Raw genomic sequence first — 17,032 nt, forward strand, 5'->3', positions numbered from 1 at the left:
CGGGGACAGCCGGCGTGCCATGCATCCCGCGCTGTGTCGGCACTGGAACCATGTCAGCCTCGCCGGCTGCCCCCACAAACAGCCACCGCTGTCAGCTGAACAAACCCGGCGGTGTGGCCTGCTGTTGAAAAGAAGTTACATGCGGGGAAAATCCTCATGGGCAAATTTAAATTTTCTTGCTGGATAAAGCCATCTTAATGCACAGGGGTAGGGAAAAAAAGAAAAAGCCTTGAAGATTACAGAGGTCTTGGTGTGGTTGAGTTGTGCTGGGCCTGGCCAGTTGTTATGGTGGGGACTGACGGGAGCTGGAGCAGGTGACTGTGAGTCACGGTTCCTGGTGGAAGTTTGGTTTCGCTTGGGTTACGGCACGTCGAGAAAGGCAGTTCAAGGGAGGAGCGTTTGCTCATCATGGGATGGAAGAGCTGTGGAGGTGGCAGGGTGAGCTGTTTTAATGTCAAATGTAAATGCTCCAAGTGAGTAACTCAGGAATATATTTCAAAATAAACTGCTCTGAAATGCTCTTTCAGTGCAATTGGTGTAAATAGGTGGTATCATGGTTTTACCTGGTTGTTCTGGTCTCTGACAGGTTGAATGAACAATCTAAAGGTATTTTCGTGTTTGGTAAATTACTTAATCTGTGGCTCGGTGCAATATACTTATTGCTGCTCAAAGGGACAGTGTCCTAAGCAAAGAAATATAAATACAAGCTGCAATTTTAGTGTTACTGGTAGCTACCTTAATAGATCACCTAGATATATAGACACAGCTGTTAGCTTTTTGTAGCCTGTTTGTGATTAAATTTATAGGATAGGATAACAGACTTCCTAATGTCTTCAGGTTGCTGTCAGAGCTCTAAGATGCATGGCTGGACTTTAAAGGAGAAAAAAAACAGTTCCGGAATAATTTATATACTCAAAATATTAAAGAAACTTCAAGTACCCCATAATTTTTAGCTTTATCTGCTTCCATTTAACTGTTAAGCATCTTAGTACTTGCTGCATCTGCCTCTTGGGATATCAAAAGGTGGCATGAAAGAAGCCAATAGAGCTTTGTGCTTCCATTATCTTTGAGAAAGACTGATACTATTTTGAAACTTTAATCAACAGCATTTTAAGAATATGTTTTTTTTAATTGTTATTTGTACAGCATATACTTTATTCTCTGTCAGTAACAGTTTAATGCAATCATTTGAAGTCCCTACGAAGTCATGTTCTACTGTCTTCTCAGAGCTTTTGGCTTAAGCAGGACTTGAACTTTTTGAAAAGAAAAGTCTTTCTTGCTGACTTAAGTATTCTTTCACAGATGACACAGCTGTCAGGGACCCCAGAATCACTCACATGACCCAGGGCTGGGAAGCTGCTCTCTAAAGGAGCTGCATGAGCAATTTAAACCTGAGATCATGCTGTGGCTTGAAAGGGCAGCCCTGCCTCCTGGTTTGTACCTGGGCCTGGTCAGCCAAAGCAGTTTGCTATTCCACTGTTAATTTGTCTCTTGTTCCTCAGTGGCTTTTTTTTTCGGATAGGGAGGTTCCAGGCAGGCCAGTAAACTGCACTTCCATCTCCCTGAGAGTCGAGGACTCTGGGTGCATGAGTGAAAGTAGCTGGTAGAGTAAGACTTCCGGTTCCTCTTGGGGGATGTTTGTTTTGTTGTATTTATCAGTGTGAAAAATGGAGCCAGTTTGGGCTCTGAACTTATTTTTTTATGGCCTTACCCAGATGATAAGTGACATTATAATTGTAAAGCAGCCTGGTAGGTCTCCTTATTGTGTGAATTTCAAGGGCTTAAATAACATTTTCCAAGTTTAAATATCACTAGTGGGGAAACACAGTATACGCTAGGTTGGGTAGCACTTCGAACAGGAGAGCAAAATACTGCGATGAAAGGATTGATCTTGTTCTTGAACCCTTAACTTGCGCTGCAGAACACCTGTTTAATTTGAAGTTTGCTGCAAAGGAACTCAACAGGAACTCCAAAAAATGCGACAAAGAAGAAAAGGCTGAGAAAGCTAAAATTAAGAAGGTAAGCAGTGAGTCTGAAACAAGCTCTTTAGATCTGTTGTTTACATACTGTAGCAGGAAAACTTCTGGTGTTATTACCATTTTCCTGATTATTGCTGATAATATTGCAATAGATGCTTGCAATTTAAAATAGATGACTCTGAATCTTCCCATACTTATTAATAAATGTGAGGATACATTCTTGTGTATCCTCTTGTACAGCTTGTGGCATTTGCTTCCTGACAAGATTGTCTTGTATGTATTTTGTTAGAGACTGTTGTTCTCAAAGTTAAAAATATTTAATCTTAATGTTTATCATCTTGTATTAAAAGGTCTTATGAAGAGGAACTTCATAATAGCTTTTGAGTCCTTGAAGTACTAAAGAGAGAGACTAAATTTATTTGACTGTATTTTTGTCCATGAAATGCAACCATACCAACTGAAAACGATGTTAGGAATGAGAAAACTATGTTTCTGTAGCTCTGTAAAACCTCCTACTTGAAGTACATGCGGGTTCCCTTCCTTGGAAAGAAGTTAGGGGTTCACATCTTGAAAAAGTTTGAGAAGTATTGGGGGAGGAGGGAGGGTTTTATTTTCTCTTTTAATAGAAAAGATATTGCGATGAATTGATGCTTACTTAAAAAAATGAAATAAGCTGTTCAGAAATCATGTTTACAAGAGCAGGGAAGGTTAAAATGCCTTTTTTTTTTTTTTTTTTCGTTTTTCAACAGGCGATTCAGAAGGGTAACATGGAAGTCGCCCGAATACATGCGGAAAATGCAATCCGCCAGAAGAATCAAGCCATCAATTTCTTGCGCATGAGTGCCAGGGTAGATGCTGTAGCAGCAAGAGTTCAGACTGCAGTGACAATGGGCAAGGTAAGTCTGTTTTCACAAATCTCTTGCAACGCTGAGACCTCTGATCTTCCTAGAAGTTACTTAATTCTATCTATAATGAGCTGAAAAGGTTCGGTTTTGGTTTCAAACGTAGCCAATAGTAAATCAGGTATTGGAATCCCCTTGGCAGCTGCTGTTTAGAAATAGATCACTACGTACTATTTTGCAGCTGGTAACTTCTGTTAGCTGTTACTATTCATGCTCCTGAAGATGCAGCGTGTTTTGGTGGTTATACTGTTAAGATTATTTTGCAAAGATACCGCTCTAATTGCAAATTCATACAGCCATGATGTAGGATGTGCGATTACAGAAATTTTTTTAGCTCTACTGCTCTTCAGCTAGCGAGTTTATTCTGCCATGTGATCTGTATGCCTTAAACATTTGACAGGTCTCAAGACCCATAAAAGTTAATGCCATATACACCTCAGTTTTTAGTGAATTTCAGCTCAGAATGCATATTTCAAGTGGTTGAGTTAATTTATAGAATTTGAAATGGTGGGAGCTATAAAAAAGTGACGGCAATAGTGTGTGCCCTACTATTTGATGCTGTAGAAACTGTGGATAGAGACAAGAGAGCTTGGGAAGAAACTGCTCACACTTCTTTCTTTGTAATAGTTTCCTTTTCCTCATTTCAGGTAACGAAGTCAATGGCAGGGGTAGTTAAGTCTATGGATGCCACACTGAAGAGCATGAACTTGGAAAAGGTGAACAGACTTGCTTTTCTTGGAGGTGGACGTGAAAAGCAGAAAGGGCAATGGACACAGGTTTTAAAAAGGGAAATTCCAATCAAGAGAAAAGGTTTTGCAGTGAGGTTGGTATCCTCACTGGATATTCTGGAACAGGTTGCCCAGTGTGTTTGTGAGGTCCTTGTAACTGGAGTTGCTCAGAACTTGACTGGGCAGGGTGCTGACCAGCCTGCTTGAACTGCAGTGTTAGATCAGCTTCAGAGTTGATGCTGGGAGAGGGACAAGCTTCTGACCCCCAGGAGCTGCTTGCAGCCTTCATTGTAGCGTGATTTTTACTTTTGCCAGTTCAGACGTTTTTCTCTTCCGTTATCTGCAGGTCATTGATTTGATTCATATTTTTAATAGATATCTGCATTAATGGATAAATTTGAGCATCAATTTGAAACACTAGATGTTCAGACACAACAGATGGAAGACACGATGAGCAACACTACTACACTAACAACTCCACAAGTAAGAATAGTGATTTTTTTTAAAGGTGATTTTTAAATTGTCTAAACTGTGTGGAAATGGCTAATTCTTTCTGTCTACTTTGACACGTAGCAGTAACTGGAGCCTTTTCACTTTTGCTTTGTGATGAAGAGACTATTTCGAATTATAGTCACAAGTACAGAGGATCGCATACATGTATTTTAGTCTATTTCACTGTTATATAGCAGGCTTTATATAATATGATATCTTGAAAACTTTAACCCTCCTACTGAATAAGTAGTGTTTTGACAAGTTCTTAATGACCTTCTGAACCAGAAGACGCAGTATTAATTATCAAAGCAGAATATGAAGAATATGAATAGTTCTAACTCACTGATATTAACAAAATTACATTATTCGCCCTCAAATTAGTAGTAGTATGTGGGATGGAAAGGTTGTCATTACCTACTTTCAATTTATGGGCATATATTTATTAAAATAAATTCTTAAACAGTGCTTTTACATAGTTAAGAATTCCTAGCACCTATCCCCTTGTGCTATTTCAGAAGGGGCTAAATGTCCTATTCCAACAGAAGTTTTCACAGCAGGAAGTTTATTGGAGATAATACTTTGTAAATAAAATAAACCTAAACCTGAATCCAATAAACCAAATCTATTGGAGATGGGCTTTTTCCCATATTGTGCAAAGCAGTATTTTAGTAGCCAGTAATCAGCAGCGGATAACGCTTAAAATATTCAAGTATATGTTTGGGTTTTTTACAGATAAGTTTTATTCTTTAGAAGCATTATTTCAGAAGCTAGAGTTCAATTAATGGGGGTTTAACAGGCTGAGCGCCTCTACTCATTATTGTTTGAGTTCATACAGGGCCCTCTGGTGGTTGAGCACAAAAGTGTTCTGTGAAGGACATCCACCTTTCAATCAGTTTTGTTAAAACGATTTCTGTTCTGTCAGGACTTAACAGAAGAGCTGGTCATAAACTACAACATGCAGCAATCAATTTTGTTTTCTTTATCCTAGAACCAAGTGGATATGCTTCTACAGGAAATGGCAGATGAAGCAGGGTAAGTAAAATTTTGAGCGATTATTTCTTGAATAAATCTTGGTTCCGACAGCCCTTCCTGATTAACTCAAAGGTTAGATATCCTTGTTTTATATGTGTTTGTCTCTTGGAAGCAGAGAAGAATCACAGTTTTCCTTTCGCCTGTGGGCATCACTCTTGTAATAGTTTAGCTGCCGGCATTTCGTTCTGCTTTTACTCAAAGCTACTGTAAATGTCAGGGTGCAGGGGTCATTGTGCAAAAGCCTAAAATCACATGTCACTTCTGTCAGGATAGTGTTTTATTACTTACTTGGACTGGCTTTAGCATTAGCAATCCTTGCCATGTTTCTCCACACTTTTCCTCTCTTTTTTTTTTGTTTCCCTCTCTTACCACATTAAAACTTCCTGTAGTTCTGCTCTCACAAGCCAGACATTACGAAACAGGTCATCAGGACATATTTAAGCCTTTGGGGTATACTGAAATATTTCAGAGAATTTTTCTTGCCTTCTTGGTGATGCGTAAGTTGGAAGCGTCGCCCTGTTGGCTTGAGGTTAAATACTTTTGACAAATTTTTAAGTAAAACTTTTTTTGAGTGAACTTTTTGTCATTCATAGTATGCCAGGTATACCTCTGTTAAACAGAAATCTTGCTCAGTCCTCATTAAGCAGAATTTATATAGCTACTGCCAGTTATAACATACGACTTGTAGTCTTGGTAATGAGTCAAATGTACTGATCAAGTTGACTAATTAGCTGGAGTTCAATGTTCACAGGATCCTGGTGGCCTCATGCTATCTCAGTATTACTCTGCTTGTCAATTATTGTGCTTCTTCCTTCAGCCATGTATACTTGACTTGTTTGTTTTGTTTTCTCCTATTAGTCTTGATCTGAACATGGAACTACCTCAAGGACAGACAGGTTCTGTTGGTACAAGCGTTGCCTCAGCAGAACAGGTAAATGTTAGATTCAGTTGAAATCAATGTTTCTAGAGAAACGTGACAGGAGAATTAATGCTTCACTCGGTTAAAACAGGCTTGCTAAATTGTAATTATATTTTAGCTGTCCAAAAGAAGTAGCGTGTAGTTAAAACAGTCTTGCAATCAAAATAATTTTAACAGTATGTTTGCTTAATAAATCCAGAAGGTGTAGATGTTTCAGCTGTATTTTTGCGTAGTTATTTCGCAGAGTTCCAAGCAGTTGACTCTCCTACCTACTCCAAGTTTAATTAATCCAGCTATCTCCTGTAGCATACATGAGGCCTTTGGGCTTTTTGCCCTTTAATGTGTGAAAGGTTTTATGGGATGGATTCCACATTTGCTGTAGATGGATAGCTTAGAATTTCTTCTGCCTGGGCAGATCTTGATGTCAAGGTTGCACAGATCTTTTGGTGAGTTGCTTTTCCCGTTCTAGGGAAATATATTCTAGGGGAATATATTTGAGGGAATGGAAAGAGAATAGTGTATTTCTGTCATCCTGTCTTTGTGGAGGAGGCTTTAGAGAGCCTTATCATAACTGAACAATGTTTGGGAAGCCCCCAGTATTTCATATTCTTTGAAAAGTTCTGTTTCACCTTGTACCAGGCCCTCTAAAACAAATAGACCTACTGCTATCTCGCTGTAGCAGTTCAGCTGGATGCTAGCCTTGGTCAGTCAAGGCTGCACCCAGATAAGGATGCAGTTCTGTAAGAGCTGATTTGCACTTGCAAAGATAATACATCAAAAAAAACACCCCAAAACAACAAAACCCAGCTCTATCTCTACTTGATACGTTCTGAAACTCCTTCCTAGGTATCCACTGCTGGAGATAAGATAGCTGTATGCACCTCTGGTTTCACCTGGTACAGCCATTCTTGAGGTCTTAAGCAAGTCTTATTCACACTTGCACATGAGATAATTCCTTGTCATTTGGACATGAGATTGCTTGACCGTTGCGGGACTTTGCAAAAATTAACTGTCATGTTACTGATAGCTGGTTTCTTTGTGTTTTATGGTTCTGCAGGATGAGCTGTCACAGAGACTGGCCCGCCTACGTGATCAAGTTTAAGTTAAACGAAGCTGCAGTTCTTTGTACATGCTTTCAAAATACTCTTTCTGTAACTAACCCTTCACTACGCTAGAAAGGTGTATACCATATGGCTTGGGTATATTTGTAATATAGGGTACTTCACTCCTGGCTTGCTGTTCTTTCTAAAATACATTAAGTAACCCAAAAATACCAGCTCTCTAATGTCCTTTTCTGTACATTTTGAAGTTGATGTATTTTTCGCAAGCTTTTTTCACAAAATCAAGTTGATATTCAAAGTCAGCTAGGAATGTTGGTACATTCTAGCTAAAAGAAAAGCAGAGTGTCATTGATATATATTTTAAATTATGAAGTGATTTTTTTAAATTATGAGAACAGTTTATGGTTGGAGAACTGATGTATTCAGTTCAGATGATTATTGTAGATAAATTTTCTTACACAGCCAAACTCCTGGAACACGCAAAGGTGGGCAGGCATGGACTTCATGGAGAATACAGGTGTTAAATAAGTGGACTTCAGTCTGGGCTTTTTAGTCTTTTAAAGCTAGGGTAATTGTGCTTAAATTAGTTGCTCAGTTAAAAAATGAGTTCCCAAAAGCTGTTTTCTTATAATTGGGAACTTGTGTGGGGTCATCACTTCTAGTACAGGAGGAATAAAATATATTTTTCAACTCTCTGTCAGTTTTGTTGAATGTGGCGGCTTGCTTGTTGTTTCATGTCCGGTGGTGTAGCTTCTCCATTTTGCTTTCTTCTCAGTATCCTGGAGTGCAGCCAGTTCTGCCACTCACCTCTATTTCTACCAACATAACATCTAGTTTCTGTTCATGGGAAACTCATGCTATCCATTTTTTTTAGGCTCAGGCTGAGAAGCCTTATATAAAGTAACTGAAGCCTGCTTTTCTCCATTCCTTCTTACCCTGTCTTTGCTTTTAATCTAGTCTCTGTTTTTATATATAAGAGCAAGTCTTGTGACCGTATTCCACACTTCAGTGTTCTTCCATATATGAAAAAATACAGAAGTGCTCTTCCTCAGGTTCAGATCTTCACAGTCCTCCTTCATGGGTCAAGGTCCCAACCCTGGCTTCTCTAACTGGGACTCTCCCTTAGATCAGCTCTTCCTCCTCTGCCCCTCACGGCAGGTGAGTAGTAGATGAGTAGGATATTTCTGCACAGTAAGAGAGAATCTACTGTCTGCTTTCAGTAGTTGCAAACTCTGGCTGCAGTTGTGAAGTAAAGAAATGGTTGTAGAAATTTATGGCTGAGACTGCTTGTGGTGTGTTGTGATAAACAGTGATGGTACAATTCCCTTTCTGACTTTCTGGGCTTGTGTTTTTGCTGTATCTTTGTAGGGGTGAGGGAAGGTGTGAAGCACTAGACTTACAATTAGTTCTTAATTTGCTGGTGTTCAGGATCACATGGGTTTTCCAGTGTTGGGGAAATACTTAAGAAAAGAAAAAAACATTGCTTTTTTAGTCAAGCACGATTTTTTTTCAGTGAAAACATGCAAAAACATGTCAGAGCAGTTTCCAACTATATTTTGAATGTGTTATTCAAATCACTTTGAAGGTTTAGCAGGATGTTACATACTGAAGTATTCAAGGCTACTGTAAAAAATAAGATATGGAGAATGAGATAGACGAAACAACCTAAAGTGTTGTGGAATCATGTATCTCATGCTGGCAGCCTAAACTAAAACAATTTGTTTAAAACGTGGTCTTCTCACTTGTTTACATTTTTTTGGATGCGGCTTTCTTTTAGAGATCTTGAATGTTCCTCCTGCAAATAGGAGAAATGGGAAGATATTTAAAAACCACGTACTTGCATCTGTAGTCTTGGTAATATCCTTTCAAATTTATTAATAAAACATCTTAGGAAAGGGACTATAAACTACTTTTTTTTTCCCCCTTACCTCCTTCTGAACAACATAACAAAAACATCATGGTAAATCTATGCAACCAGGTTACCCACAACTGTGGTAACTGCTTGTGTGCGTGCCTTTGCCTTGCTGAATTTTTTTTTTTTATATTCAGTTACTTCATATCTCATGATAGGATTGGAAAGTTACTGTTATATAATAAATCCACATCTGAGTTTATTTTGCGGTTGCTTGTTGATGGAACTGTACCATAAACTACTGAGGTTTTCAGTCTTTGATATTGGACAACTTGAGCTAGCTTGTCTGGCTTATTTTAGTGTTGAAGGTTATGCTGCTTTTAGACTGTTCCTGGCCATTCTTGAACTATTTGAAGGGGTAGACAGCAATTCTGAGATCCCCTGTATTTGAATTTCTGAGTATGTTGCCTTGCTGTGAGCCTGGGGGCTTTGGAGGAATTTAAAAACAGAGGGGGATGAGACCGATTAGATTGCTGGCTACACACAGCCCGTTTTGTAGTTCTGATCTTATGCCAGGCTTGCTAAGTCCAGTACCAGAAGAGTTTTCAGTATTTTTTTTTTTCAAAGGGATTAACAAGTGAACATTAAGGACTTGATTGACATCATGAACGTTACCTCTGCGGGACTATGATGCAAAGAGGTAGGCAGGCTTTGCTGACTTGGGGAAGAAATACGTGTTTAAAACAAGGGTTTTATTTATTACTATTTTTTCCCCCTGCTGACTTCATTCTGGGAACTGCTGCGTGTTTCAACAGGGCCAGCATTTTGTACTGGTTGCTTCTGTGTAGAGATCTCCTGCCCTCTCCTGGGGAAAGCGGTTTCTTTTCTCTTTAGAAGCATTTGTTCTGGCATTCAGAAAGTTTTTAACAGTTACATTTTTAATGTATATATTTTTCCCACATCTTTGGAAAATTCTTAGAACTGGAAGTTACCCTTAGAGCATTATTTGAGTTTCGTATCCTTCCTCCATTCAGGCTCTCCTCAAAACATTTGCTCTCTTCTGTACAACTCTGGCTCCTCACTCTTATATTGCCGGTATTTCTTGTAAGTTGACTCTATGTGTTTGTAGAAGTTCATTTCATGTTATAAATTGAATGTGCTTTTATGTAATCTTATTACCAGATAATATTTCAATATTTATGCTTATGAGCAGACACATCTGAAGTGAAACATTGCTTGAAATGTTGCAAGATGGTTTTGCTCGCCATTTTTTCCCTTGGTTACTAAAACTGCTGGTGTATGGTAGCATTAGTCTTCATTCATTTGAATTCCAAAACTGAAAGCCATGAAGAGCTTCAGATGAAAGGAGAGGGAAGGAAAGGAAGACCAAGAACTTTCTTGACTGCAGTAGGATAAAATGATCAAGTTGCCTTTGTGGAGATCCTCAGAGCCAAAAAATAGTGAACTTTTGTTAAACATAATCAGCAACTGTGTACAGAAATCAATTCTGAAGCTGGTGACATGTATAGAGACGAGTAACTTTTGTAGCTCTGGTAGAGTTCATTTTGAAAACTGCTTTACTTGTACGGGACAATTTGTAAATGTAACTGCAAGTGGTAAATAAAATTGTACAGACAACTTACTTCAGATGTGTTCCTAGGTTACATGGCTGTTTGCTGGCGGGTCTCAGTACGTGGATAAAAAGCAGATGTCGTAATGTCATCAATATTTTCCGGCAAGAAGATAGTCAGAAAATTAAATCTTTATGGAGACAGTATAAGAAGAAAATAAAGTGGCTACTACTGGGAAAGATTTGGGACAATAATTTAGGGAGTAATTAAGATTAAGGATAACAACATAAAAGATAATTTATATAAAATTTTGTGATTTTATTTTTTTTGTCTGGTATGGAGTGTATCCCTCATGCTTAAACACCTAAGAAGATTTTCTCTCCTTACCACGTAGAGCAAGGGGTCATGTGGAAAACTGGCAGGAGATAGTGTGGGTTTGAGTTTGTCTTCCCCAGAGCTAGGAACCTTCCACTTTTCTCTTCCCCGTCCATTGCTGTTTGGGACCCAGCAGAGGGAGCTGCAAGCTTTGTTTTTGTGTAGGTCCTACATAAAGTTGGGGGGGTGGTGGTTGTGTTTTTTTTGGTTTTTTTTAATTCTTAAAACCAAGAGGACTTTCACAGAGTCCTCACAAGCTGGTTTAAGGAACTATGTCTCCTGTGGCACCGTTGTTTCTGGGCAGTATCAAAGCTTGGTAGGATGTGCCTGTATCAGGGCTTTGATCCTTGCCTAAAAACTGCTCTGTTGCACAAAAGGCAACCTGGAAAACACGTTGCGCAGGGCCAGCAGCTAATTTGTGTCGACATCTAAGCATCTTCGCTAAATGTGCTTCAAAAGGTTTCTTTGCTGTCGTTAGGCATTAATTAGGGACTTTGTCATCTACCGCGAGGAGTGTGATAGTGAATAACATTGTGCTTAAAACTTGTTGTAAACTCTTTTAGTTAAGTCCTCGTGGGTTCATTTAGCTGTTGTTTGTTTTGTTTTGTCCTGTGATGATAATTCTATTTTATACAGAAGGAAACGTACACTGTGTGCTGGTGGAAAATGTATTTTAAGAGAAAATTTTGTTGTATTAGAGGTGTTACCCACATTGAGATTTGATGAAGTATTTACGTTGGTTTCAGGATTCTCTCTGTGTAATGCATTGCATTTTTTGGCTTTAGCATTAGCATTTATCTGTGGCAAAGGCCTGGTTTGAACTAACATCAGCGTACTGCACAGGCTCTTTTTTTTTTTTTGGTCAAACAATATTTTTTCAATGAAATCCCAAGAAGGGTCAGTGGCCTTGCTTGTATCGGAAGCAGCTCTCTTCATTACCATTCAAATAAAGGAAAAGACCGATGCGAACAATCTGTAACTAATTTCAAGTGCCAATTGAGCCTTTTTAACTTGGAAGAAGAGGCAGTAAGCGAGTCTTACGGGCTTTCACTTGACCTTTACTACTCTTTATTAAGAAAGTCATGCTGAATCAGCTGCGATACACAGTTCAAGATAGGAAATCAATGGGCTGTAGGATCCCAGCTCTCCCCAGTTCTTTGGAAAGCTTTCCAAAGTCTTCCAATGGTGCTGGTTGCTGTGAGAAGCGGCCAGAACCAGATCATCCCACAGCTTTCAAGCTCTTCCCTAGACAAGAGCGATTTCAGAGGATAAAAGCATCTCAGTGTCACATATTTCCAATCTAAAAGGGGGTTTACTGTTGTGACAGCCTGTGCATATTGCTCAGGATATTCTGAAATTGTTAACCCTGCGTGAAGAGATCTTTTTGCAAAAGTCTAAAGCAATAAATGTTACATACCAACTAACACATGTATCTCACAAGAAAATAATCAGCTTTATTTCGTTTCCCTACTGTCTGATCCATAATTCTTTATTACAATCGTTTTCTGTCAAAATGAGCTGTCGGGGATAGTAAAACATTTTAAAACTTCCTTCAAAGACACTCAATTTTTTAATTTATTTTTTTAAGAATTCTTTTCTTTTTTTAGAGATCAGTTTCACATAATTCCGGAGTCTCTATACAAGATATTTCACTTTGTTCTTTTTCCTCTTGCTGCAAAATGGGTTACTATTGGAAGCATTAAGCTCTGTTTCTGTTGCTGGTGATTTTTCAGTTGCAGGGACCAGTATGAAGCCCCAGCGTTTGCCTGAGATGCGTAGGAGAAGCAGGCAGTCCCGTTCAGAGTGTTGTAAATTAGTTCCAGTCTCCAAGAGACTGCTGTGACTAATTGATATGACCTGGAAGTGGATAAAGCCCATAACAGTAAGATCAACTTTTCCTCTAGTAATTTGACAAATAGAACCTTTTGTTTAAAGTCCCGTGTAGGCTACATACCCCATTTGTTCTTTTGTGATGGGCATCGTTTCCACATTGGAGTGCTAATGATTTTCCAGATTTCCGCTGATTTGTATAGCAGGTGCCTTAATTTATTAAAGCCAGAAGAAGGGGAAGATTCAACAGCAGCAACAGAAAAGATTCCTGGCAGCAACCGTATATCAAAGTCGTTGCTTATCCAGTTACGTTGCTGTAAGTATTTGACCATCGCTTAAAAACTTGATATCTCTATACAAACTGTATGCTTCTAACAACCTCTTCTGCAGAGATAATTCTGTTTGTGAAGACAGCAGAGGTATCAATGTGTATTAGTGGAAATGATTACGTTTAACAATGGCACTGCTTTTCATCCAGATATTTAAAAAACACACTGTATGGTAAAGATTAATACTTGCCAAACCCTGGGCTGTCTTGTCTATAGTATGTTTAAAGCAGCAAATAGAGAATATTCTGGGTTCTCTTTCAAATGTAATGCTTTTCTTGAAGCTTTACAACTTCAGTTGGCCTGTGGTTAGAGCATTAAATAGAGCAGGTATTCCCAAACCCTTCATAAGGGTTTATGGTGATGTTTGGGAAATCCGGATGTTTTCTCAGTATACTGTTTACCAAACCGCACAAGCATTCCTCCTCCTGCTTATAAAAGATGTGCAGGAAGGGTGGTGGTTTGCGGAGTTGCGGGACCTCATTTATTTTCTACAGCCACATGGAAATTGGAAAATTTCAGTGTTTGCGTGGGGTTCGACTCTTGCAGAGTAAGTTGGTGAAATGGGACCTGTGCAATGGACGCTATTAAAAACTCTGCGTCGGTGCCCAATTAATGTTATAAGGATAATTTTAGGCAGTCGCCGTAAGTAAATACATGCCGGTTTGTGTATGGGCAGTGATTTGAGGGGTTTCTTTGTGCACCTCTGCTCCCAGCCCCTTCCAAGCCTGCATCCCACCCATCCTCTCCCATCCCCGCGACCGACAAGTCTGTCGGGCTCCAGAATAGTCTCACTGTGAATATAAACCCCCCAGCAGTGACTCAAGGGAGTCCTGTCTCCTATTTATTTGTGCCCTAGTGGGATGTGAACCTTGGTCTTCAAGGGTGAAGGGTTGAGGGATGCCTGTCCTCTTTACCTGTGCTTTTCAGATGATGCTTGTCTTTAATCTCTTAAGCAGACACACCATTTTGTCCTGTGGTGTACAACAGGATCACTAACGATGCGCTTAATTGCTACCAAACCACGTCCAAGTGACCGATGCCAGCAGACAAGAAGAGCCAAAGCCCGGTTTTTAGCCTGGAGAATCCAGCCAGGCTTCCCCAGCCTCCCGTGTTTGATGGAAACACCTTGCCCCAAGAGCGCTGCCCTGTCTCCCTGGTCTACACACAGCTTCAGTGATGGGCTAAAGTCACGCTGGGTGGCTTTCCTATGAGCTCCAACTGACAGCTAAGGGGAAATCGGGTATTCACAAGTAGGAACGAGGCGATCCCAAACTATCAATGGATTTGAAAATCCAAAATTAATTCTTCTGAAAGTTATTAAAATTAAAAAAAGACCAAAAACCTAGAGATGCATGGAGTCAATTCAACCATTGTAGCCACTGCTGCCTTTCCACACTTTTGAGGCTTTTTTCTTTGCTGAAGCTATTACGCTTAGATGTTTGCATGTCATTGCATACCAAAGACGACATTTGGACTTAATTTTTGGCACGGCTGCAAAACCATTGTGTACATTAATCAGCCAAGGTATATGGCTCGGTCACATGCTACGCCGGGGCTGGTTCACAGACACAATAGGATGGAGAAGATAACAGCAACACAGCTGCTAAACATATTTACCATCGAATAGTTAGTCACACTTGTGGAGTTTTAATTGAATTACCTTTGACAGTGAACAGCAAACCTGGTGGGTGATCTACTAAATTTAACTGATGAATGGGCTCCCTAAAATCAATTAGCATCTAGGGCTGTGAGCATGAACACATCCTGCCGCTTTGCAGGGACCGGAGCGGGATCAGAATGACAGCAGCAAATGTGAGACAAAGTGAAAGCATGCATCTCCTGCCGCTGCTGACCTCTGCTACCCACATGAAAGAAAAACAGGAGTCTAACAGGAGCTGAAAGAATCTGACAGTAAATCATTTAAGCTCTGTTTTGCAGAACTGATACAGGATGCGTCTAAACTGCTTGATTAATGCTGGGCAATTTATTAAAAGCAAGATGTGGCGGAGCAAGGAGGCTACTGCCAAGTACCAGCTCTGCATCGGTGCAACAAGCTGCAAGAAATCCCATCTATTTGCTTTATTATTTCTCAGATATTCGAGGTGGGTGGGTAGCTGGGAGGAATTAGCTGTCTTTTCTTTCGCTACAGTGATAGCGTCCTGCCTGTAGCTACAGAGAAGCCCTCAGTCTTTTGGATGGCCGTTCGTTATCTAAATAATCAACGGATGGCAAAATGCAGGCTGGAGGTTCCTCTGACCTTTGCCTCGTCGCAACCCGACTCCGTGCACCGTTCAGCTAGAGCATGTAATGAGGTACAGATGCGACAGATAGGATAATTAAATACACACAAATATTCGAGCGACTTTCGGGTTGCGTCAAACTGATGAAGGCAGAAAACTCCTGATTGGGGCTGCGATCTCTGGGGTTGGGGGTGGGTGGAAAGAGGGGAGGAAGAGGAGCAAACAGCGCGTTAGCCTTCCTTTCTTTCACCCTGTTTTGCCGGATGACCGGATAAGCGCTTCCTCAGGAAGAAATCCGTGCAAAGTCTTTATTTACTTGGTTTGAATATTGACTGAAGTGAAGAAGACTCAGTTTGGACTATACCACATGGGAATTTTCTTCTTCGTTTTTTATTGCTGAAATGAAAATAAAATGTGTTGAGTTCAACCTGTCCAACAGCCCTTGCAGGCACTGCCGCGGGAGACTGCGATTCAAACCCCCGCTTTCCCCAGGGGTTCCCCTTGCTTTCCTTGCCTTCATAAGTGGATAGCATGGAGATAATTTTTTTTTTTTAATTTTTAAGCAAAATGGTATGAAATAGTACTTTTTAAGGAAAAATTCTCAAGGGCTCTGCAGTGAGCATGGCTCGCACGCTCACCAGGCTCTGCTGGTGGAGGTGACTCCATGCAGTTGTGGGTAAATAGGAGCGCTCAGCTGGTGCTGTGTCCTCAGCCAAATCTCCGTCTACTCACGCCACGTTTCCCATGGGATCTGGGAGCCTGGCTAGCATTAGCTTTCTGCAGAGTTCAAGTCATCCCTTCCCTCAAGGTAGATGTCACCTTGCAGCACCGATATGTTGCTTTGGAAAGGACGAAGGCAACTGGTCTCACTTGATACTTACCAAGAAAGACCATGGCTGTGCCATCAGGAGGACACAGTTCTGGCTGAAGGTCTTCTTGAGCCATCCCAGGTCTTCATGGCAGGAATACACCTCACCCGAGACTGCAGTTCCCAGCAGCCTCAGCCTGGTCTTCATGCAGGCTGGAGGGAAGCCAGCTGGAGGGCTCCCACCAGGCAAGAACTCCTCTAAAACCCCGGAGCGGCGCAGCACGAAGTTGCAGCGCAGTTGCCACCGCGAATGAACGTGGGTATGGCCACCACGCTGACCTCGTACAGAGAAATAGCTCCCAGCTGAGGTGCTGGGGTGGGAAGCGATCTATCCTCACCGTGCACGGAGGCTCCAAATCTCAGGGGAGACATTCGACTGCAGTATCCCACAGCTATGGGTGCCTTCTGAGTCTCCACAGCTGAGCTGAAGATCTCTTGTGAGACTTGGCACATCTTGCGTCTGGCTGTGAGAAGAACGTGGTGTTTGGGCCACACCTGGAAAATCCTGAGCCGGGGAGATGGGAGGAGGTAGGATGAGCACCATCGCGCTGCTCAGGTGCAAGTCCTGGAGAAGGGCCAGGCTGACTCTGGCGTTTCATGACTGCTTTGCAAATGTGACTTTTTTTTCCCTGTAAAGTGCTGAAAAGAAAGAGGATGAGATCCGACGTGCACTGACACTGGTCTGAAGTTCTATATAAATTACGTTCTGCATAACACAAACCTATTTCTTAATTTAATTAATTTATAAACAAGTGGCTACTGCCCGTGCAGAACTGCCCAGAAACTCCTGAGCTGCGTCTGCAGCTCTTTCTCTTCTCCTCGCTTTCCTTCTCTCCTCCTTTTGGAGCTGACCC

General features: G+C 40.8%; 1 protein-coding gene across 1 annotated transcript; it reads left to right on the top strand.

The window, feature by feature from the left end:
* Window positions 1-1,921: 1,921 nt before the first annotated feature.
* Window positions 1,922-7,805, top strand: CHMP1B (charged multivesicular body protein 1B; the record flags this gene model as incomplete). The annotated part of the gene is made up of 7 exons (XM_010292041.1): window positions 1,922-2,019; window positions 2,729-2,875; window positions 3,529-3,597; window positions 3,985-4,092; window positions 5,090-5,133; window positions 5,992-6,064; window positions 7,110-7,805. Coding segments are annotated over 7 exons (584 nt in total), but the record flags the coding sequence as incomplete, so codon positions are not given.
* Between the last annotated feature and the right edge of the window lie 9,227 nt (window positions 7,806-17,032).

Source organism: Phaethon lepturus, unplaced genomic scaffold (genome assembly GCF_000687285.1).
Source record: "Phaethon lepturus isolate BGI_N335 unplaced genomic scaffold, ASM68728v1 scaffold53647, whole genome shotgun sequence".
Classification (NCBI taxonomy): Eukaryota; Metazoa; Chordata; class Aves; order Phaethontiformes; family Phaethontidae; genus Phaethon; species Phaethon lepturus.